Source organism: Rattus rattus, chromosome 11 (assembly GCF_011064425.1).
Source record: "Rattus rattus isolate New Zealand chromosome 11, Rrattus_CSIRO_v1, whole genome shotgun sequence".
Lineage (NCBI taxonomy): Eukaryota > Metazoa > Chordata > Mammalia > Rodentia > Muridae > Rattus > Rattus rattus.
In genome coordinates, this window is record NC_046164.1 from 70,359,712 (window position 1) to 70,385,502 (window position 25,791).

Here is a 25,791-nt window from a genome sequence, read left to right on the forward strand (position 1 = left end):
AAAAAGAATCTTTAATTACAAAGTGATCGTGCTGATGGCCAGAGCTGGTCAACAGCAGGCAGCTGACGCATGAGCTTGGCTATCACAAGGGGAAGGAAAAGCACTCATCAGATATCATCAAGGTGTGAAGACTTGACAGCATGGTATGGTGAACAGCACAAAACTGGTAACAAGTCATAAGTCAACAGCAGGGTCAGCACTGCCATATGCCTACCAAGACTAAATAAGGACACCATTACAAAGTGAAATAATTTCCAATAGGGGACAGCAAAACTCCACAAAAACTCAATGAAGAAAAAATAGCCCTACGTCCATGACTTGAATCAGAGTTTATAACAGAACTACTGGCCAAAATGCTAGGACTCAAACAGTATCCACAGAAAGACTGTGATGATTAAGCTTTGCCATCTTGACAGGATTTAGAACCACCTGGGACAAACCTCTGTCTGGGAGGATGTTTCCAGAAAGATTTAACTGAGCAGGGAAGACCTACACTGAACATTAGAGGTGCCACCCCATGCCCTGTATATTGAATAAAAGGAGAAAACAAGCTGACATCAACAGTCATATCTCTGTTTCCTGACTGCAGATACACAGTGACCCACCATGTTACATTGGTTGTCCTGTCTTGTCTGACATAATAGTTTGTATCCTTTCTCAGGCTATGAGCTAAAATAAACACTTCCTTTAGATACGCATTTTATCACATCAATAAAAGTAACATAACATGACTAAAATAAGATACTTACTACAAATCTACTATGCAATTTTTCTAAGATTCTTTTTTCATTCAGAGCCATGGCTTCACCTTTCCTCTTCTTTATTCTTTTTTTTTCTAGTTTTTTGCAGGCATACATTTTTCCTGTAGCTCGCACTTGACAGGCACAAACCTAGTTTAAAGGGAGAAAATGATTTATATATAACGGACATTTTTAGGGCATATGAGATAAACTTTTCTCTTTGATAATCTTCCCTGGTAAAGGCTAGATACCACATGTGATAAGCCAAGGCCATCTGGGTATTAATAACTAGAAGTTTCCAGCTGGATCGTCCTCAGACTCCCAGTTTCTTGTCAATAGTAGCTGCTGTGAATGAAGTGAAGGAAACTGCTTTATCAAGATGCAAGGGGAACTTGTTTTTCTTTGTGATCATGCCAAGTCTATTTAAGTATGTCCTGATATGTCTTTAGACCTTATAAAAACAAAATTTTAGAATATAAAATTTTAACAATGCAGGGTTTTGTTTTTGTTTTTTAGCTAAAACCTTCAAGGCTGGGTATAACAAACAGCTCCAATACATAGGAAGCTAAAGCAGGGCCCATTGCTCTCCTGCCAAAGATGAGGTCAAGATGGCAACCCAAGGTCACACAACTGGAGATGACAAGCAGGATTGGACCTTGGGCTTGCACAGCTCTTAAGTACATGTCTTCTCACAACACTGTGCTACCTCTGGAACCAGTCACACACCCAGTGCTTTCCACCATGCCTCCTTAGGAAGTTGTACAGTGACTTGATAGCACTTAAAGCACAAACAAGAGAATTACTGTTGGCAAAATAAGTAAATTACGTCTACCTTCCAAGCTCACTGGGACAGGTAGGTGTTAATGCAAGGAACGAAGACTGACGGAGAACTATAAGTAACCCTGCACTTAGTAAGGTCCAGTAATCCAGACCCAAGGTTTCTACTCTGCTTTAGACCATTTAGTTTCTGGATAAAAGACACACACAATCTTTATATTTAAATAAGCTTTTGATCAGCACAAGAGCTGGGCCCATCTACCTTCTAAGCTATTAGAATTACTTTTCTATGGGTAACCTCAAATTATTTATTGTTACTTATAATGTTTCAACTGGGGTGCTCTTAACTCCAATTGGCCAGCTGTCAGGGCCACATTTTTATAGCTCACCTAACCCATGGCAGCTTCTCCTTCCTCTTTTACTTTCTCCTCCTCATGGTTCTCCTTTGACCCCAAGCCTGGGAAACCTAAACCCCACCCAGGTCTCTTCTACCCAGATACTGGCTGTTGGTATTTTTATTTACCAGCCAGAAATAACTTAGGGGCAAGGTCACAGGTCTACATACAGACTTCAGGTCTTGGGGCCCACACTTAGCATTACAATGATGGTAAGACCAAACCTCAACAGGCCTCCCTCTGACACTCAGAGTAGAAACAGACCACACAAGGTTCTCCAGCCTTATCTTAGAGCCTAAAATACCCACAAAAGGTCTGCAAAGAGCTACCACAGCTAATCCATCCATCTAACCCTTTATTTGAAATCCAAAATAAATATATCCAAATATAATCTATATCATCTTTCACAATGATTAAAATAAATCAATCTTAAATCATATATGTGATTATAATTAGAATTTCACGTCTTTTAAACATGAGTCCCAGCTCCCTAAAACTTTAAAGCTTTGTACATGGAGATGAAGAACAGCAGCATTAGCTGAAGAGAGGAAAGCCTCTGTCTAGGAACATTCCACAGAGCTTCCCTACAGACCATCCCCAGGAAGGGCTTAAAATGGTGATGGGTGAATTATTCAAATACAAATTCATAAGTCGTGCAAGTCTCCAGCTGTGTAAGGGGTACACCTCCAATAGGAAGTGATGACAGTTCTGGCCCACTTCCTTCACCTCAATATATAAATGGCTAACTAAGCTTACTTGAGCACAGTAAACTCTGAAGCTGGTTTCCCAATTTTGAGGCAATGCTGGTAGACTCTGCTTTTATTTTAAAGTAGAATTCAGGAGCATGTATGATTTAATTCACATCTGGGCAGTGTAACCTGCCTCTGTTTTTAAAAAATGTTAGTTCCTAATGGCATGCCTGTCTTGTGGACTTGAAAATCCATAGACTGAATATGACCACTCCAGATACCTAATGGGACAATTAACATCTCTGTAAATTATCACAACAGAACAGTGTGCTATTCTCTATCTAGCTGCTACAAATGATCTCTATCCAGGACAACCATTATATTTAAAACATACCCCTTATAAATCTCTGTGACTTTTCCCTAGGATTTTCTAAATTCATACATTTTAAAATGCTTTTTAAAAGGGTGTTGGGGATCATACTCAAGGCCTTGCATATGTGAGGCAAGGGCTGTTCTATGTTCTCTATATCTAAATCTGAACACTTTTTTTTCCCAGATAGGGCTTCACTATGGAATCCAGGTTAGTCTAGAACTTGCTATCTTCATAATTCAGCTTCCCAATTACAGACATACACCATCATAAGAGGCCCTGAATACCTTTTATATCAGGTATAAGGTACATCTATATCTATACTGATTAGTTCAATTTGACACAATCTAGAACTTAGAATAGGAGATTTCAATTGAGGAATAGCCTCCATCAGATAGCCCTGGGGCATCTGATGGCTATTTTCTTGGTTGTTAATTATAGAGAAGGGTCCAGCCACCCTGGTCAAGTAGGCCTGGGTTGTATAAGAAAGCTGGTTGAGCATGACCCAGAGGAAGGAAGCCAGAAAGCAGCACTCATCCATGGTGCTGCTTCAAATTCCTTCTTGAATCCATGCTGTGGCCTTCCTTGATGATAGTTGGAGACTTCAAAGTATAAGACAATCAAACCCTTTCCTCCATGAGGTCCTTTTGGTCAGAGTGTTTTATCACAGCACTAGAAAGCAAACTAAGACAATGTCCAACAGTCTACTTAAATAAGCACATTTGACAATGTCATCTGGTTAGATACATGGTGTGTATTTTTGTGTGGTCTCAGCTTGATGACGCACTAGAGCTCTTGAGCTCAGGACCTAACTTAGATAAGCTAGTGAGACTTCATCTCTAAAAATAAGTAGTACTCTATGCAACATAAACTTCAGAGCTAGTCCCGAATAACAGGAATTTCACAAACTTTTCAAGCTGGACAAACTGCCTAACTTGAACATCAACCAAAAATTGCTTCTGTCAGAATGGAAAGTGTAAGTTGAAGTCACAAAGATAAGAAAGTACGTTGTTGTCTTAAAGTTTAAAGCAAAGTACATTATGTTCAAAGATCCACCTTCATTTCCAGTTGTCTGAAACCATTCTCAAAATGCACAACAAGGAGATAAGTGTGCTGGCAAAGTTGACACACTGCCTGAGTTCAGGTGTGTAGATGGCCAACTGTCTGACTAACAGAATTAGTGCCATAACTGGCACAGGTTACTCACCTCTCCAAATCCGCCTTTTCCTAGAACTCTGTATTGTCTGAATGTGTGCTTTGTTACTGGACGCCTAACCAATTAAAAAAAAAAAAGTTTCAGTTGTCATATTGAACTGCAATTATAAAATAGAAAAGTCTACGTGATCCCATCTGTTGACCCATATTGCCTAAAACAGAGTGCCTGAGAGGAAAGTGTCTATGCTCAGGACTCACAGCTCTCATCTTTTCATTCAGAGAAACAAGCACATTTAAAATTTATTAAAGACACTGACATAATACAGAACAGCTCCATTATCCTCTATAATTTAAAATAAGTATGCAAACAGTCCATTCTAGGAAATATGTATGTTTATAGCTCATAGAACAATTTTTTTTCTAAGGAAAAGTCTTTGGCATACTTTCCAACCTGTCAAAAGGCTGCTGAGGAAAACTATATACACATAGCTCACTTTTCTTTATGTAAAGTACCTCAAAATGTAACCTCTCAAAAAGAAGTGTGTGTGTGAGGGAGGGAAAGGGGAGAGAGAGAGATACAGAGACAGACAGACAGACAAACAGAGACAGAGAAAGGGTGGCATACACCTTTAATCCCAGTACTCAAAATGCAAAGGCAAGGAGATCTGTTTAAAGTCAGCTTGGTCTACACAGCAAGTTCGAGACTAAGCAGACTATATAATAAAACCTCATCTCAAAAATGGGGGTAAAGAGTCATATGTCAATTATTAGTGATAATTTATAATAATCAATAATCATTTTAGAAAGAGTAATCACAATTGTACTGATAGTAACTGATGCTTTTATAATATTCTTTTGTGCACCAAACCCTGGACTAAGCATTGTACATGGATCCCAGCAAGAGTCAAGCAGTGAAGTTTTGTGGTTGTTTGAATGAAAATGGCCCCCACAGGATCATATGGAGTGGCATTATTGAGAGGAGTGGCTTTGTTGGAGTAGGTGTGGCCTTGCTGGAGAAAATGTGTCATTGAGGGTGTGCTTTGGGTTTTCAGAAGCCCAAGGCAAGCTCAATTTCATTCTGTCTTCCTGCTACCTCCAATATGTATGTAGAACTCTCAGCTACCTCTCCAGCACCATGCCTGCCTGCCTGCCTGCCTGAAACCATGACAATAATGGACTAAATGTCCCCTAATTAAATGTTTTCCTATATAAGGGTTGCTGTGGTCATGTGTCTCTTTGTAGCAAAAGAAACCCTAAGATAAGGGTGTAAGTATCTCTGTACAGAAAAAAGATCTATAGCTCATTGTGGTTAAATCACTTCCTTAACGCCACACAGCTAGCAAGAATTTGAACAGAGAAATATACTATGAAGTTTCAACCACTGCGTTTTGTATTACTATAAAGCCAAAATGTTCTATTTTCTAGCCATGAACCATGAGCGTTAACTACTATTTTAAATAGAAAGAATGGAGTTTACTGAATCATAAGAAATTATATAATATTCTATTAAAGATTTTTATATAAAATAATATGTACAATCAAGATTTCCAGGGGCTGGAGAGATGGCTCAGTGGTTAAGAGCACTGACTGCTCTTCCCAAGGTCCTGAGTTCAAATCCCAGCAACCACATGGTTGCTCACAACCATCTGTAATGGGATCTGATGCCCTCTATATAATAAATAAATAAATCTTTAAAAAAAAAAGATTTCCAGTAGTATTGTAATAGGTAGAAAAGTTAACATAAAATAGTACACACTTGGGGTTGGGGATTTAGCTCAGTGGTAGAGCGCTTGCCTAGGAAGCGCAAGGCCCTGGTTCGGTCCCCAGCTCGAAAAAAAAAGAACCAAAAAAAAAAAAAAGAACCATTTTTTTTTTTTAATTAAAAAAAAAAATTATTCCCTTTCGGTTTCCGACAAACATCCTCCCCTCCCCTTCCTTTTGTACTACTTTTATTTACTATTAAATTAAAACCTACCTTTCTAGCCATTTCCATTGTAAAAATCGATTATAGTATGTACTCTCTTGGTATTCTTCAAATGGTTTTTCACTCAAATACTTATAGATAACTCTAGAAAAGATTTTATAAAATTATTTATTTATTATGTAAGAATACGACAGCTGTGTCATAGTTAAAAAACATTCAGTGAGAATGTTGATCCTTATACACATTTGCGTATACAGAAGTTGCTATTATAGAAGTCCATAGATGGGTTGGGGATTTAGCTCAGTGGTAGAGCGCTTGCCTAGGAAGCGCAAGGCCCTGGGTTCGATCCCCAGCTCCGAAAAAAAGAACCAAAAAAGAAGTCCATAGATTCCAATGTCATCAGTGAACATATAAACATTTTAGAAAAATGAAATTTCTTTACTCTCTAAAAGTCAAAAGGCTTTTTTAATGTATATGGATATAAAATAAATAACTCATTAGTTGGGTAGGAAAATTGTTCTATCAGAGTGCCTTCTTTTTAGACATGAGGACCTAAGTTTGGGTCCTTAGAACCCAGGTAAAAAGCCAGGCTTGATTGTGTATACCTGATATGCCAACACTTGGGAGAAAGAGACAAGAGGATCAAGAACTCATGGATATCTTTGACATAGTGAGATCAAGGTTAGTGTAGGCTACTGGAGAACCTCTCTCAAAAGCTAGATGTTGCAGCCTTAGCTTAGGAGTGTGTGTTGGGGAGTGAAGACCACAAGACACTGAAGGTTTGTCAGTCTAGCCAACAGCTAGGTCCATATTCAAGGAGAGACTCTGTATCAAAAAGAATTAGATGGAGCACAACTGAGGAAAACAATTTTGACCTTTGATATCCACATGTATACATACATATAAATTCCTACATCTACTCACACATACACATACACACAAGAATATAGGAATAGAAAGATAATAGTTTAAAAGGCATTCGAGGTGTGTGCATGAGTGTATATTTCATGAAAAAGTCAACCTTTACCAACAAAAGTGTTTAAATGTACAGTAATAATCCTGTGGTAGGAAGTAATGCATGTTACACCATTGTTTTTTAAATGTACACTAATAAATTATTTGATGCTATACATCTGTGCATGTGTGTGTGTGTATGTGTGTGTTGTATGTGTGCACAATGTGTGCATGTGTATGTAGTACACTGACTCAAACTCCTGGAATATACTTGTCTTCATCTCCCACCTCCATGCTGGGGTTATAAGTAGTCATAGCGCTTTTGTATGCGTATAAGAAAGCTGAACTCAGGTCCTCTTGCTTTAACAGCAAACTGTCTTACCAACTGAACAATCTCCCTATACTACATATTTCTTGGAGAAACTGTATGAAATTATCCCTGTCCCAGATCTTACAATTATATTAAAGGAGTAATAAAATTCTTACTTGGAAGACTGGGGATAATGGTTCAATGATAAAGTGCTTACAAAATGTGTGACACTCTGGGTTCAATCCCTAATTCCACAGAAACATAACTAGGACAGGTACACTACTTGGAAGAGAACAGGGTAGACACAGCACAAGTCACAAGCTACACGGATTATTTCCTTTGTGGGTAGACAGATCTGAAGCCTTCTGAAGGGAAGGTATGGATTGAAGCCAAAGTTACCCAGACTACCTAGAAAGTACTAGAGTATAGACAAAGTCCAAATGAAGAAATACTGTTGTATCTTTGTGGAATTGGTATAGTAGGAACTGAAAAGGCTTTGGAAAGTCTCCCACTATTTCTACTGAGTTTTAGAATCTTAGTCTCAGGATTTCTGTTTTACTTTACCCTATTTTTAAAAAATAATGTAATTCATATGTCTTTGAAAATGAAGACCCCATGAGTACTGTGGCCTTCACAGGGATGTACACTTACCAATGTGTATCTAGCACTAAGACATGGTATGCTTTTCTAAGACTTCTTTTATGAGACGAGAGGAGGATTCCCAGACATAGGAGATACAATATTATCATTTCCCTCAAAGGTAGTGTGATACACCTTTAATTCCAGCACTCAGGAGGCAGAAGGTGGATCTCTGTGAGTTCAAGCCAGCCTGGTCTACAGAGTGAGTACTAGGACAGCCAGAGCTACACAGAGAAACCCTGCCTCAAAAAAGAAAAAAAAAGGTAATGGAATATCTGTGTCTTATTTACTAAAATATATGACCCACAAAGCAAAAGCTTTTCAGCCTCAGTCATTTTCAGAATGAGGAAGAGATATAAATGGTGTCCTCCCACTTTCAGTCTGAATACTCCTCAGGAAACTCTTGCTTTCCAATAGGGCAGGGAGGACTGTTCCATCTCTAGGGAGCTATCCTCAGATGTCACCTATCTCATGACTGGAATCTTTGCAAAACTTACACAAACCACCTGATGGGTGTCCTTGGGGAATATGTCCATGTGAGGATGTCACCTGATCTGTCCTCAATATGACTCCTATATGTAAGATGTTTCTTTGTACATGTATGGCAGGAAGAGTTCATGATTCACCCTGAGTAGAGGTATTTAAAAGACAATAAAGTCCAGGCCCTTCTTTGTGTCTCTAAAATCAAGCAAAAGGAAAAGATTCCTCCCCCCCCCGCCCGGAGCTGGGGACCGAACCCAAGGCCTTGCGCTCTACCACTGAGCTAAATCCCCAACCCCAGGAAAAGATTTTTATGCTTAACTACAATGTCCTAGGACTATAGTGAACAGAGATACAAGACCATGTCTGTCTGTCTGCCATACTAGAGAAGGAACCAAACAGAACCAACATCTTTTTGAAAAAAGTTCTAGCAGAGATTGGGGACTTACTCTGTAGTAGAACACTTGCCTAGCAAGTGAAAAGGCCCTGGGTTTGGTCCTCAGCTGTGTTTGGTCTATACAGTAAGTTTCATGCCAGCCAGGTTACACATTAAGACTTTGTTTCAAAAATATTTTGTTGTAAAGAGAAAAATCTATTCTAATGTCATGTCTGGCTAGAAAAGCAGCAGCAGCAACCATTCATTCATCAGTGAACATAGGGTTCCTAACTGAGTTTCTCACGGAAGGGAATAAACATCTAAGCCATTTATCTCCTTAGCATGCGGAGTGCCTATACCTCAAGAGGCAGCCTGAGTAGATGGGGAGCTTTGACTTTTTTTCTTTTCTTTTTTTTTTTTTGAACTTCTAGTCTTCTCTCATACATTCAGACTGCAACTTTCCCTCCCTCCATTCCTCTCAGTCCATTCCAGAACTTACCTCTTCCCCAGATCAACTCTTTTTCTGACCTCCCACCCACCCCCAAAAAAAAAAAAAGAAAAAGAGCAAGCCTCTCAAACATGGCCTAAACAGATATAATAAGACTGGGCACAAGCTCTAACATCACGGCTGGACATGGGAACCCAGTAGAAGGAAAAGGGTCTCAATTGCAAGCAAGAGTCAGAGATAGCCCCCATTCTCATACTGGGAGTCTCACTAGATCATTAAACTGCACAACAATAAGTTACATGCAGAGGACCTAACTCAGACCATACAGGGTCTTTTTGTCACTTCTGTTTCTGTGAGTCCCTATGATCCCTGCTCAGTTGATTCTGTAACCCATGTTCTTGTGGTGGTCTCAAATCCTCTGGCTCCTACAATCCTTCCTCCCCTATTCTGGAGGGTTGACTGTGTGTCTCTGCATCTGCTCCCATCAGTTGCCGTATGATGCCTCTCTGGTGACGATTGGCTACCGCAAATCTCTAAGTATAGCAGATATCATTTTCACTGCCCCCCCCCTTTAGCCAGTAATGTTTAGTTCTGTCCTGGATCTCGGGGCTGTCTTGCCTCTGGTCTTGGCCATCCAGAGTGTCAGGTATGAGCTACTTATTGTGGTGTGGGCCATTCTCACAAGTTCTGTGCCACCATTGCCCCAGCATATCTTGTAGACAGGACAGATTGTAGGTAGAAGGTTTTGTGGCTGGGTTTATGTCCGAGTCCCAGTGCTAGGAGCCTTGCCTAGTTATAGGAGATGGCCAGTTTCCCCAGTGCTGGGAGCCTTGCCTAGTTATTGGAAATGGTCAATTCCGCCATTACTCCAGATTCCCCATTGTTAGGAGGCTTCTCTAGAATCACTCTCATGGATTCCAGGGAGCTTCCACTGCACTATGTTTCTACATCACTCCCACAATTGCCTCCCAGTTCCAGTTGTCTTTCCCAGTACTCTTTCCCTCTGTTTCCAACTCCCACCCCTGCCTGATCCCTCCTTTTCCCACCCCTACCCATCCACAAAAAACCTTGACTTTTTGCTATAAACACCAGCAATACTATTAAATTACAGGTTTCAGATCAGGGCCCAGTACAGTGCAGTTGCACATGCCACAAAGCCACTCTCTATCTCTTGCAAGTGGTACAAGGCTGTCTACTGTGAGATACATCCAAAGATCTAGTACAAAGACAGCATGGCTTGTTGATTGACTAAATAAGTGAGGGAAATCAGTTCTCTTTAGTGGTTTCTTATCCTGCTTATAACATCAAGGTAGATCAAAATAAGATAAGGAGATTTGAAAACTTTCTTGGGCTTAAAAAAAATGTATAAGAAAGGTCTTTAAAAGGCTCTACAGGCTCAACATCATATGCATAGTCTGTCACTAATAGAAAGCCCTACATGACACATGACTACACCAGCATGAGTCAGAAGTTCTTACACTTGTTTCTACAGCTACTGAGAATAGTCCATCCTTCTGAACTGACTGACTTAGGCCTGTGTCTAGCGCTGGGGTATGACTTCTTTAGATTAACAGTGCTTTCCAACGAATGCAGTTTAGTGTCTGTATCTTCCCTCTTCCAACACAGTTCTACTCAAGGTGACAAAGGTCATCCAATTGTAGAGGAAGAGGCAAGCTACCATATTGAGTGAAAGAATGTCGGGGATGAGGAGATGGAAATGCCCATAGCCTCTCCTCATTTAATACAACCTTCTTTGCCACAGGACCTACATCAATCATTCCTAAGCCCTAAATCCAGTCTCTCTGCCTCTCAGGTGACAGTGGTGATTAAACTATTTATCTCTCAGCTTTGCTTGATAATTCAAAGACACCTCAAAACCCCAAAAATCTGTGGAATCTACCACTGCCCCCAGCCTCGTAATTATCTCTAAAGCCTACTTTTGTCCTTCATTGCTGTAGAGTCAGGGTTCTCTGGAGAAACAGAACTGATGGTATGAATATATGGGATATATTAGAATGGCTTATAAAGTTGTGGTCTAGCTAGTTCACAATGGCTGTCTACCAATGGAAAATCAAGAACACAGTAGTTGTTCAGTTCAGGAGGCTGGATGTCTCAGCTGGTCTTCAGCATACACTGGAATACCAAAGAAAGAGGCTCTAATATGGAGAAATACACTTACCAGAGAGAGTGAGAGCAAACAGGAAAAAATCAAGAGCTTCCTTCTTCCATGTTTATACATAGGCTAGAAGGTAGTGCCCAAATTTAAGGCGGATCTTCTCATCTCAAAAGATCTGAATTTGGTGTGGGTCTTCCCATTTCAAATGACTTAATTAAGAAAAATTCCTTAAAGGTGTGCCCAGTCACTTGGGTTTTAGTTAATTCCAGCTGTAGACAAGCTGACAACCAAGAACAGCCATCGCAAGCCCATCCCTTATCAACTTGACACACAATAATATCTCATGTCATGATTAATTTCCACATGGAAGCAATAACCAGATCATAATTATGCCTAACTGATATAACCATCCCATGTACAACTGCAAACACATTATAAATTTTAGTATGGGTGGAAATGTCCATTTGAGGGATATTCTTTTAGTATCTCAAGACTTAAATATGATTAACTCTTGGAACACAGTCCAAGGACGGAGTAGTAAGAAGGGAATTCTGAAAACTTGTGAGAAAACACCAAAAAAACAAGAGTCTTGTGAAATCAGTTTCTTCAAAAACATGAAATTGCTCTTAGAATGTGCTTTCAGGCCCCTCCAGGTAGAGTGAGTTTGCTTTATTCCTTACATCTGGCTTTTGTTATTTGTCTATGTCTCTATGAAAAATGTTTTTTCCAGGTGCAGCTTATTCTTCTGATTGAACACCTTAGTAATGTCATTCTTCTTAACCTCCAGAGTATCATAAGTTGCCTGATATTCTGATTAAAGCTGGCTATTGCATCAGGCTTTAGTCAGCCTCATTTTTAGGCTCCATTCTCACACAAATATCTGCACAAATACATCTTAGCAAAAACATGACAGAAATACTCATGACGATTATAATCTTTGTTTCAAAACTGATCTCCCAGCCTGAGCTGATCTGTAACTACCTTCTTCTACTCCCCTGTGCATTTCCTCCACCCTCAGCAAGCACCTCAGCTGGTTTTGGCTAATCCTAGCGTGATCCATACCTTCATTCCTAAAGGGTCTGTGCCCTTTGTCATCCTTCCAGGATTGGGTTGAAATTTCCCACTAACTGTAACTGTAATCACAAGACCTGGTATCACCAAGAGACACCCTGAAGGGTCTCCTGAACTCCAGACATAATCTTTCTTACCTCCATTATGGAGAAGCAATCCAATTTTTCCATGATAACAGGATTAATCACCCTTCCTAACACTGTTATTCTTTTCTTGTTGGTTTAAGGGCATTAGAAGCCCAAAGTGTTCAAGGAGAAATCTGAGCTACCAGTTCAATGGAATGTTTGTCATGTCTCCTGGCAGGAGTATTCCCTCCTCTGGAACCAAAATTTCCAGGCCAGCAGAACTTAAGGCTAATTGGCTCTGAAACTGAGTCTTCAAAAGACCATTCCATCTTTCTGTCAGGCCAGCTGCTTCGGGATGGTAGGGAACATGTTAAGACCAGTGGATTCCATGATAGTAGGCTCACTGTCTCACTTCTCTGGCAAGTGAGGTGAGTTCCTTGGTCAGAAGCAATACTGTATGGAATACCACCGTGGTTGATAAGGCAGTCTGTAAATCCACAGACGGTAGTCCCAAGTAAGGACAAATTATCATTTTCACCGAGGAAGTGTTCAATGTAGTCAACCTGAAACCAGATCCCTGGCTGATCTATCACCATAGGGAATGGTATTATATCTCTGGTAGATTTGGCACTGAGGAGCAGCTGTACCCGGCTCAGATTGGTGAGTGGAAGTCCATTTTGTTAAGCCTATGCATAACCTCCATCTCTTCCACTATGGCCACTTTGTTTGTGAGCAATGACAGGGATGGCTGGGGAAGAGGCTGGCTGCCCACATGATAGGCCATCTTATCTATTTGATTACTGAACCCTTCCTTTGCTTAAGCAACTTTGGATGAGCATTTACATGGAACACAAGTATCTTTACATCTTTTGCCCATTTGGAGAGTGCCACATACTTCTTCCCAAATGTCTTTCTCACCAGTTTTCCAATCATGCCCAAAATTTCCAAGTCCCTGGCCATCTAGTCAATCCATTGGCTAGAGCCCACCAATTAGTAAACAATCACGTAAGTGGGCATTTCTCCTCCCAAACGAAAGGTATAAGCATGTATACTGCACAAAGTTCTGCCCACTGGGAAGATTTCCCTTTGCCAGTATCTTTTAGGGATGTCCTGGAAAGTGGCTTAATGCTGCAGCTGTCTATTTCTGAGTGGTGCCTGCATAACATGCAGAACCATCAGTAAACCAAGCCTTAGTCTTCTGTTTCAGTCAGCTGATCATAGGGCACAGTACACGAAGCTAACGATGCATGTCCGGGAGCAGACAGCACTATAACGACACTGGAACCACGCACTTGAACAGCTTCTTCATGTAACGTGCTTGCGCCTTCAGGACCTACCTGGGTCCAACATACACATACACATACACATACCGCTTCCATTGATAACTGATTGCTAACTGCTTCCATCTGATAACTGATTGCTAACTGCTTCCATTGATAACTGATTGCTAACTGCTTCCATTGATAACTGATTGCTAACTGCTTCCATTGATAACTGATTGCTAACCGCTTCCATTAATAACTAAATTGTAACCGCTTCCATTTGATAACTGATTGCTAACCTGGTGGCGGTATCATGTGCCTTTCCTCCCAGTACTCAGGAGGCAGAGGCGGGAAGATCTGAGTCTGAAGACAGTATGGTCTACAGAATGAGTTCCAAGACAGCCAGGGATACACAAAGAAACCCTGAGAGGTGGAGGAAGGGGGATAATGGAACACTGTCGTGTGCATCCTACTTTATAGACGGGGGTCAGGTAATACTCAACTCACATCGGAAAGCTCTTGCACATGCTTTCCTTCCCTCCAAACTCCTTCTAAATTGCAGTCAGAGCAAATTTTTATATTGTTTTCTGTTTTTATTTTTTTATTTTTGTTCTGTATTATTGGGTTTTTTGTTTGCTCTTTTGAAGATGGGGTGTCTTTTTTTTTAAAAAAAATTTATTCATTTTTATGTCTGTGTAAACATGCCAGGTGCCTTGGAACTGGAGTTACAAACAGTTGTAAGCTACCATGTAGGTGCTGGGAATTAAACCCTGGGTCCTCTGGAAGAACTGTCAGTGCTCCTAACCACTGAGCCGTCTTTCCAGCCGTCAGAGACAGGGCTTTGATATGTAGTCAAAGTCTCTCAAGCCCTGACCCTTCTGCCGTTACTGCCTGCATGCACGGGCACAGGCATGTCACACCGCGTATCACCTGAGAAATCTTTGAAAAGCACAATGAAAATGCCATTTAAATATTCTCTGAGCTCAAGACAAGCTTTTCCACATTTCTCTGGGCCTCAGTTTCCTTCCTATGAGACAAGTTACTATCCATGCAGCTATACAAAACACCACCTCCTTATTATCAGATTACCTCAGAAACCACTTCCTTCCTATGCTCATAAGGAAACTAATTAAGTCAAAATGTTCTACTTAGGAACTTTCCTGTCCATATCCAGAGGAAAATACTTTGAGCTAATGCTTGGGTCTAGAACAATACTTTTAGACTTTCCTCAAGTTAGACCCAAGCATATGGGAAGCAGAGGAGAGATGGCCCAGAGTTGTCATAGGAATTTTATGAGATTAGGCTTGACACCATGACCTTTACATACTTGTGATCATTAATCTTCACATAGTCCTTTCTACAAAAAAAATAAGTGAAGGGGATCAGCTTAATTGAAAAACTATGCATATAAGAAGTCAACTTTTATAAAATAAACAAAACATAACAAACTTCCTGTCATTCTTTGTCTTGGATAATACATACACAAGCCATATGTAGAAAAAGACACATGCTTTTACCATCCTAGAACTTCACAAGTAGGGGCAGAAGGATCAGAAATTCAAGGTCAGGCTGGAGATATGGCTCAGTGGTTAAGAGCACTGACTGCTCTTCCAGAGGTCCCAAGTTCATCTCCCAGCAACCACGCGGTGGCTCCCAACCATCATTAATGGGATCTGATGCCTTCTTCTGGTGTGCTTGACTGAGGAAAGCAACAGTGCACTCACATAAAATAAATTTAAAAAAGAATTCAAGGTCAACTTTAGCTTACAGAGTGAGTCTGAAGGCTGCCTAGGTTATACCACATCTATGTCAACAAACCAAACACCCATAACACGTACAAAGCTGAGCACTGCACACTTACCCAGCACAGTCGTGGAACACATTTTGAGAGGGAGAACTCTGCTTCAGATTGCATTTACACTCCTTCACAATATCTGGAGGTATCTGTGGTAAGGAGACTTCTGAATTCTGAATATGCACAAACCAAATAGATATCAGTTAGTGCTTTCATAGTTCACCAATCATACATAGAATCTAATACCTACTGTGAATTTTTTAAAGTATATGAAGTAATAAGCTAAAGTATCACCCCAGTACCCCACTCCAGCACTCAACCTATTTTCTAAGCCTGTTCTTTTTTTTTTTTTTCTTCCGAAGCTGAGGACCGAACCCAGGGCCTTACCACTGAGCTAAATCCCCAACCCCTCTAAGCCTGTTCTTATGAACTCGAAACATGTACAGAAAACAAAACAGGATCTCTTTGATCTCTTTGAGCCAAAAGATAAGAATAGCAAGGCTGGGGATGTGGCTGATAGAGTATTTGTCTAGCATTTAAATGGGTTTAGTCCTCAGCACTGAACAAGCCTAGCATGAAAAACACTGCATGTCTATGAATGGATGGCTGGATAGACATAAAAAGGAAAAAAAAGACTACTCTTGTATTATTATGCTGTTTTTAGTATATGGGTATTTTGCTTGCATGTATGGGTACATGTGTATAGTGCCAACTGAAGAAGGCATCAGATCCCCTGAATGGAGTTATAGTGTGAGCCATCATGTGAGTGCTGAGAGTTGAACCCAGGTCCTCTAGAAGGAAGAGAACCAGTGCTCTTAACCACTGAGCCATCATTCCAGTCTAAGAAAAGGCTTTAAAAAGACATTCCTGAGCCAAGGACATAGCTCAATGGCATAATATTTGCCTTGAGTTCAAGCCCTAGAAGTCTAAAATTAATTAATTTTTTAAAATTACAAAATTGACTCATTCTAATTCATAGATATCATTAAAAACATTATACTGAATAAAATAAACTAGTCCCAAAAGAATTAGCTTTACTTATGGATATATGTGGGCAGTAAATCTGAAAGTGTTAGAAAGTAGAAAAGTAATTGGTATGTGTGAAAGAGAAAGGAGATTAGACTACTGCTGGTGCTTTCTTTTTGCAAGATAAAAACGTTCTAAAGATTGTTTACATAATAGTATAAATATACTCAACTACTAAACTATACAATGAGAAACAGATACCACACTCTGGTCAGAGCATATGGAGAAATCAAGTTGGTACTGACCAGGAGCTTTCACCTGGCTGATTCACTTCCATAGTACCCGAAGGTGCTATGGAGTCTTTAGGGAAGAAAAGTCATCAACAATCTTAGGCAGCTGTTAACACTGTGAGCTACCAAGATGGACAGCATTGTGAGCTATGTTCATCGGTGACACAAATGTTATGGGGATAACAAATCACTTTCCGGTTGGATTTAAGGCCAACTCCATTGGAGGAAACTCACTCCTACTGTAAATCTGGCCCTAAACACATGATCAGGGAGTTCATAGGCCCCAGGGGGGAATATACTACTATTATTTTTATTAAATGGACATAGTATCAAACTGCACCTCCAATTTGTATCTCTATACCCATAGACCAGTAAAGCTCTTAGTCCACCCCAGAGAATTTTTCTTTGTGCAATGGTTGGTGGTTAATGCAGAAAAATCACAATTGGTCAAAATATAAAGAATAAGTGTCTATGGGGTCCTCACCCACAGTGGGACATCATGTTCCTAAAACTCAGGTATTCTCTTTGGAAGAAGGGACAGAAAGAGTACAAGAGCTACAAGTTGAGAATGACTGGATCAAAATGGTGTCTTCTGGACATGACAACTATATTCATGACCTCACAGAAGCTGTGGTTACCTGCATAAACCCTTCACAGGAACAAGTCAGTAAACAATCTAGCATGCGGGGGAAGGGACTCACAAGTCCCCACTCCTACATAAGAAGCTATTGACAGCTGATGGCTTCTGAGGGAAGAAGACCCAGTTTTCATTAAATCAGTGGCCTCTCATAAGGCAATTTAGTGTATTAGTTATTAAAAAGACATGAAGTTTGGAAGAGGTAAAATGTGAGAGTTGGACCTGGGAGGAAGAATTAGAGGAAAGAATAGGAAGTAAGTACTATCAAAATACACTGTATGCATGAATGAAATTCTCAAATAATTAATGAAAATACTACATTAAGAAGAAGTATTTTCTGGACATGGTGTCACACATCTTTATTCCCAGAAAGCAGAGGGTAGAGGATCTCTGAGTTCAAGGGCAGCCTAGATTACAAAGTGAGTTCTAGGACTGTCAGGGCTATCTATGTTCAAAGACCCTGTCTCAAAAAAAAAAAAAAAAAGAAATGATTAATGTAAATTTCATCTTATATTTTTGAAATAACAGTTTAAAACTTTAAAAACAGTTATCTGTTTGGAAACACAATACTTCATTCTCATACAAACAGGAGTGTGTGTGTGTGTGTGTGTGTGTGTGTGTGTGTGTATGTGTGTGTGTGTGTAGCTTTTGTACACAGGAATTGACTAAACATTCTCTTTGCCAATTTTCCTACCGCAAACACCATTACACCATTACACCATTACCACCAACACCTCTAGCCCCTTGGTTCCCATAGAATGGCTTCTTAAAAATAAAATTACTATGTGGGGCAGTGATGGTACATCCTAGCGCTTGAGAAGCGGAAGAAGATGGATCTCTATGGTTAAGGCCAGCCTGGTCTACAAAGTGAGTTCCAGGACAGTCAGAGCTACTCAGAGAAAGCCTGACTCAAAAACCCAAATAACTACAAAATAGAATATTAGATCAATGGGCACACATTTTAAAAAGTTACACTTTATTTTTCCATCTACTGTGTTTGAGTGTTGTGCAGTGTGTGCACGTGCCCTGAGAGACTAGAAGAGGGTGTCCAATCCTCTGAAACTGTAAGAGTCTGTTGTGAGCTGTCATACGTGTACTGGAAATCAAACCAGGGTCCTATGGAAAAGCAACCAGTAATTTCAACTGTTAAGCTTCTCTCGAGCCATTTTAAATACTGATGTTCACAATGAAACTTCCCTCTAAAATGGGACTACCACCTTACATTCTCACTGACAGTGTCCCTGGGTCATGGTTTCCTATTTTTTAAAAACTTAGGAAGAGATTCTGAGAAAAAGAAGCACATAAGAAAATCATTGTCTAGATTTGGGTAAAAGATCAATATTACATTTAGTTATTTAATTTATAATTAAAGTCTATAAATTCCAGAATGACTTCTGACTATGCAAAATCCAGCTACTATCAAAATTTTATTTTCTGTAGTTGACTTCAGAAGAAAGCATCCCATTACAGACGGTTGTGAGCCACCATGTGGTTGCTGGGATCTGAACTCAGGACCTGTGGAAGAGCAGTCAGTGCCCTTAACACTGAGCCATCTCTCCAGCCCAAAATTTTATTTTCTATAAATCAAAACAGCTAATTCAAAGAAGTTGAAAATCTCAACCTCAGAATAACCATGATGCATGAGGAAATGGGCTGAGGAAGTTACAAAACTTCTTGGCTACAACAATAAGTGGTGCAACACCTTTCTAGACTCTCAACCCCAGTTTCTTCCCATGCAGCAGGACATAGGAATAAGATGAGTCCTCTCCTTTCTCTATTTATGAAAAGGAGTGTGCTTGTTCAACAAATACACTTGATACTAGGCGCTGAAAACAAGAAGACATTTTCTTAGCTGACAAAGCCAGTATTTAAACAGTTCTATTTCCCCTTTACATTGAGTGTATGTGCGTGTGCGTGTGTTTAGATGTATGTGTGTAGATGTTTTTCTTACATATAGGTCTGTGCCATACATATGTGCCTCATGCCTGTACAGACAAGAAAGGGGCTTTGCATCCCCTATAACTGTAATATAGGTAGCTGTGAGCCACCATGGGGGTATTTGGAATAGAACCTGGATCCTCTGGAGGAGCACTGTGCTCTTAAACTCAGAGACATCTCTCCAGTCCCTTATATTTTATCTTGAGACAGGGTCTGGAACTCACAGAGTTCCTGCTTCTGCCTTCTAAATGCTGGGATCAAAGGCATGTTCTACCACACCTAACAATGTCTCATCTTTCTAAAATGACATCCCAGATTGATTCTGTTAAAACTATTTAACAATTAACTCTAAGTAGAGATGCTATTTTCAATATTACCAAAGCTATATATTAATTCTCATAGAAAAGAAAAGCTATCTTTCTACTTTTTAAAGATTTATTTATTATATACACTATAGCTGTCTTCAGACACACCAGAAGAGGGCATCGGATCCCATTAGAGATGGTTGTGAGCCACGATGTGGTTGCTGGGATTTGAACTCAGGACCTCTGGAAGAGCAGTCAGTGCTCTTAACTGCTGAGCCATCTCTCCAGCCCAAAAGCTACCTTTCTAAACATCAGTGAGAAGAGAGGAAATGTTAAACTAAAATCCAGCCACTATAATGGGTAACATTACTGGCCTGATACAAAACAAGACAAAGGATTATTTTTAAGAACAGGTGGTAAGGGTACAAATTTACCAGATGATTTAGTGCCTTGCTAATTTAATACTTAAACATAGTATATAACAGTAAAGTTCACTTTTATGGACATAAAGGAAGGTAGACTTTGAAAATTCAGAGAATTCAGCTACAAAGTTACAATAATTAAGACAATGTGGTTCTTGGACAGGGATATACAGGTCAGTGGCATAGAAAGATGATCAGAAGTTTAAAGAGAAAGTACTCCTAATCTTCCTTGCTAAAATATACACTTACTTTGCTATTTTTAAAAAAGCAGGGCTGAAGAGATGGCTCAACAGTTAAGAGCACTGGCTGTTCTTCCAGACCTGGGTTTAGTTGTCAGCACCTACATGGTGACCACAGGCATCCATAACTCTAGCTCCAGAGGACTGACACCCTCTTCTGGCCTCCATAGGCACTATGAACACAGGCAGTATACAGATAAACATGCAGACAAAATACCCATCACATGAAATAAAATTTTACAGCTGAAGAGATGGCTCAGCAGTAAAAGCACTGGCTGCTCTTGCGGAGTACCCAAGTTTGGTTCTCAGAATCCACATGGTAACAAGCAACCATCCATCCATCCATAACTCCTATTTCAAGGGATAAACACTCTTTACTGAATTCTTGCATCAGGCACACATGCGATACACATACAGGCAAAATACTCAAACACGGGGTTGGGGATTTGGCTCAGTGGTAGAGCGCTTGCCTAGGAAGCGCAAGGCCCTGGGTTCAGTCCTCAGCTCCGGAAAAAAAGAAAGGAAAAAAAAAATACTCAAACACATAAGTTTGATTGTTTTTAAACTTCGGGGTTCTTATTGCTTAGTTATAAAAGTTCCTTACAGTCTGAGTATTAGAATATCTAACAATGAAAGCTGTACACTTTTGACTATTTTGTTTTGGTTTATATCCATTTGGAGTATACTTTTTGCTTGTGGTGCAAGGCAAGAGTACCACTTCATTTTTTATATGTGAATTTCTACTTGTTCCAGCATCATTTGTTGAAAAGACTATGCCTTCTCCTTCTGGGTGTGTCAGTAGCTTTACAATTAATCAGTTGATTGTAAGCTTATCGGTTTACTTCTAATTCTCAGTCTATACCACTGAACTGAATATCTACCCGTATCCAAGTACCATATTGTCTTGATTATTGTAACTCTGTAGCTGAGAAGTGTGAATTCTCTATATTCTTCCCTGGCCCCAGGAATACAATTATTTGGGGATTTTAAATATACAGTTGCATTCTAAACTCAGTTTGCTGATTTCTACAAAAGGAGCAGATCAATCTGATGGGGAATAGAGTTAAAACAAATAGCAATTTGCTGAGTATGGACATGTTAACAATATTAAGTCTTTTGATCCATGAACATGGAATGTTTTCTCATGTAGATGTCATTTAATTTCTTCAGTGTTTCATTACTGAATATACAAAAGTTTTATTTATTCAAATATATCTAAGCATTTTTTTCATTATTGATGAAAATATAAATGGATTTTCTTAATTTGTTGTTTTTACTTACTAATGTATAAAATTACAACAAAATTTTGTACATCTAGTATCTATGAGCACTTATTTGTTAGCACTAGTAATGTTTCTTGTTTATGTATATGTAGAGTCCTTAGAATTTTCTCTATATAAAATTATATCACTGCAAATAAGATAGTTTTATTTATTCCTCTCCAGTCTGGATACTTGCACTTTTTTTAATGATTAAGTTGGATGTGAATAGGTGATTTGTCAGCAAATGCCTGTGCACCACTGTGTTCCTGGTACCCTTGGAGGCCAGAAGAAGATAACAGATTCTCTTGTGTAACTTCTATAACTGGAGTGACAGAAGGTTGTAAGTCACTGCGTGGGTGCTAGGAATCCAAAGTACATGGCTCTAGGAGAGTACCAATACTCTTAACTGCTGGGCCACCCCTCCCCCCAGCTTCTATTTCTACTTCTTTTTCCTATCTTACTGCCCTGGGTAGAACCAACACGAAGGAACTTCAAGTCAAATCTCTAGCTCAATAAATGAAACAAAGAAATGATCTTGCCTTTTCTTAATCTTAGAGAGAACATGTACCTTTCACATTTAAATGTGATGTTACCTGTATTTGCTGATGTCCTTTATCAAGCTGAACAAGTTCCATTCCAATCCTAGTTTGGCTAGGAGGTGGCACACGCCTTTAATCCCAGCACTTGGGAGACAGAGGCAGGCTGATTTCTGTGAGTTTGATGCCAGTCTGGTCTGGAGAGAGAGCTTCACAACAGCCAGGGCTACACAGAGAAACCCTGTCTCAAAAAAACAAAAACAAAAAAAGAAAACTCCAAAAATCAACTAACATTCTAGTTGTTTAAGGCTTTTATTATAAAAGGATGTAGATTGCCCAATTCTGTTTCTATATCTTTTTTTTACAAATTTATTCTACCAATATTGTATATTATACTAATTTGATTTAGCATGCTAAACTAGTTTTGTAATCCCAGAAAAAAAACCCTACTTAGTTTTTAGTTATTTACTTAATTATAAAAATGAAAATTGGCTTAATTTTAGTATTTGGGAATCCCGAGTGATAGGATAATGAGCTCTTACTTTGTTTAAATGAAAATGCCTCAGAAAAAATAAGGTGGAGGCCAGAAGAGGGTTCACTGGGTAAAGATACTTACTGTACAAACCTGACAACCTGAGCTCGATCCGTGGACCCTACATAGTGGTAGAAGAACCAGCTCCATAGAGCTGTACTATGACCTCCATAATATGCCATGGCACACACACATGCACACATCATGCACACACATAATAATGAATAAATAACTTAAAAATACCTAGATGTGGGGGCACACACTTTCTTCTTTTTTCTTTTCTGTATGAGTACACTGTATCTGTCTTCAGACACACCAGAAGAGGGCATCAGATCCCATTACAGATGGTTCTGAGCCACCATGTGGCTGCTGGGAATTGAACTCAGGACCTCTGGAAAAACAGTCAATGCTCTTAACCACTGAGCCATCTCTCCAGCCTTTAATCCCATCACTTGGAAGGCAGAATTAAGTAGATTTCTGTGAGCTTGAGGTCAATCTAGTGTAAGCAATTCCATACAGCCTGGGCTACGCAAGCATCAAAGAAGAGGGCTGTGAGATGGCTCTGTAGTTACGAGCAATAGCTACTCTTCCAGAGGACCTACCTGTGTTCGATTTCCAGCACCCATATAGCAATTCACAACCATCGGTAACTCCAGTCCCAGGGGATTTGATACCTTCTGTGGGACACTGCATACAAGTTGTGCCCAGACATACATGCTGGCAAAACACTCATACACATAAAAAATAAAATAAGGGGCTATAGAGATGGCTCAGCAACAGGTTTGGTTTCGAGCACCCACAGGGCAACTCACAACCATCTGCAACTCCTGTCCTAAGGGACACTCTTCTTAACCTCCAAGAGCCCTGCTTGACCATGGTGTACAAGCATACATGCAGGCAAAACAAACTTACACATAAAACAAAAATAAAATCTCAAAAAAAATGTTTTTAAAAGGTGAAAGAACAATCAAGGAAGATTTTTGACATTAACCTCAGGCCTCTACATGCACATGCAAACGTGCACTTACGTGCACTTAAGTGAATACATACATGTATATCACACACACACAAAAGGAAAAGAGAGGTTGACAAACGTCTTTTACCAAATGCTGTAGTTTGAGTATCTCATTTCTCTAAAACTCATGTTGAGATTTAATTGGCATTTTAATAATATTGGGATCTATGCTCTTTAAGTACATGAATACAGAGCCCTCTTGAATGGGTTAATATCTGTCTAGAGCAGAGGTTCTCAACCCTCTTAATGCTTTCAACCCTTTAATACAGCTCCATAAGTGTTCACCCCCAACTATAAAATTATTTTCATTGTTACTTCATAACTGTAATTTTGTGACTATTATGAATTGTAATGTAGTATCTGATATTTCCAAGGGCATTAGGTAACCCCTGTGAAAAGGTCTGTTGACTCTCCAGGGATTGCCAACCACTGGAATACAGTGTGGACTTGCCCCTTCCTACACTCTCTTTTTTGCCCTTCTCTAATATTATCTTTAAACTTTGTATATCTTTTTTCTCTTTTGTTGTTTTTTGATACAGGTATCACGATATAGTCCTGGCTAATCTGGATGGAATTTACTATGAAAATTAAACTGGCCTCAAACTCTCAGAGATCTGTTTGCTTTGCCTCCCAAGTGCTGGGATTAAAGATGTACCAAAAACCAAAGAAAAAATATTTAAAAATTATAAAAACTATTCAAAAACGAAAAGATAACAGTGGATAAAAGCTTGATTTTTTTCCTTCATTTTGTATCTCTTTTTTACTTTGGTTCAGATTTTGTGTAACACTATACATACGCATGGAAATCATTGATACCTAGCTTGCCTCATCCCTCTTTTAACACTGAAAGCGAAGAGTATTCTACCGACAACTTTTCTATGCCTAGTTCCAGAAAGAGTATTCTACTGACAACTTTTCTATGCCTAGTTTCCAGAAAGAGTATTCTACCAACAACTTTTCTATGCCTAGTTTCCAGAAAGAGTATTCTACTGACAACTTTTCTATGCCTAGTTTCCAGAAAGAGTATTCTACCAACAACTTTTCTATGCCTAGTTTCCAGAAAGAGTATTCTACCAACAACTTTTCTATGCCTAGTTCCAGAAAGAGTATTCTACTGACAACTTTTCTATGCCTAGTTTCCAGAAAGAGTATTCTACCAACAACTTTTCTATGCCTAGTTTCCAGAAAGGACCCTGAAAGAATCAAATATTGTCCTAAACCTGCTGTCTCCTGGACTCCAGAAATAGCAAAGCTTTCCTGACATATTACTCTATGATAAAAATGACACCCCACCCCTAAATAGGTCAGTCATCACTAGAGATAGACTGTCCCTGCAAGTGGTGAGAATTTGTCTGAAGTCACTTTACAATAGCAGAATTGAGACAATGATCAATCCACCAGAACATGCATGACTTCATTATACATTCCTCTTGCCCCTTGGTGCCTGCCCCAGTTCTTCCTCTATTTAGACCTAAAGCTCATATCACTACACAGATGGCCTGAAGTGCTTAATTTACGTCTTCTTCAAATGTCTATTTGATTAAAACCCTTTGTCTTCTCTCCATTAAAATTGCTTTCTTTGTGGCGAATGGGCACTATAACATGTTAGGACATACCCTGCACCCCATGTCATGTCTTTGCCATAGGACCCTAGTTGTATTAATATGGTGATAATTAGTAAATCAAGAGCAATAAAAACAGGCTGGAGAGATGGCTCAACAGTTAAGAACACCCATTAACTGCTTTCCAGAGGACACAGGTTCAATTCCCAGCATACAGATGGCAGCTTGCAACTGTCTGTAATTTCAGTCTCAGGGGATCTGATGCCCTCTCCTGGTCTCTGTGGTCACCAGGCATACATGGCAGTGCGCAGACAAACATACCACCTCAGAAAACTAGAGAAGCATTCTAATGTGATAATATATATTATACATATAATATGCATATTTTATATATATGTGTGTGTGTGTGTGTGTGTGTGTGTGTGTGTGTATAAAGAGAAATGTATAAGCCAAGTTCCTGATATATAGACAGTAAAGCAAACAGTAAAGGATATGAATGGCTAGGCATAGTGGCACATGCC

At 39.5% G+C, this 25,791-nt stretch overlaps 1 protein-coding gene across 4 annotated transcripts in view; it reads right to left on the reverse strand.

Moving 5' to 3' along the window:
* Grk4 (G protein-coupled receptor kinase 4) overlaps positions 1-25,791 on the reverse strand; it is a 72,216-nt gene that overhangs the window by 34,575 nt on the left and 11,850 nt on the right. For 3 of the 4 annotated variants that reach the window (XM_032915839.1, XM_032915836.1, XM_032915835.1), the window contains exons 5-8: positions 15,633-15,739; positions 6,102-6,194; positions 4,179-4,242; positions 750-890 (exon numbers count right to left, since the gene is read on the reverse strand). In XM_032915839.1, coding sequence (XP_032771730.1) covers positions 750-890; positions 4,179-4,242; positions 6,102-6,194; positions 15,633-15,739 — 405 coding nt within the window. The remainder of the gene's footprint in view (positions 1-749; positions 891-4,178; positions 4,243-6,101; positions 6,195-15,632; positions 15,740-25,791) is intronic. The other variant, XM_032915838.1, reaches the window with a different exon arrangement.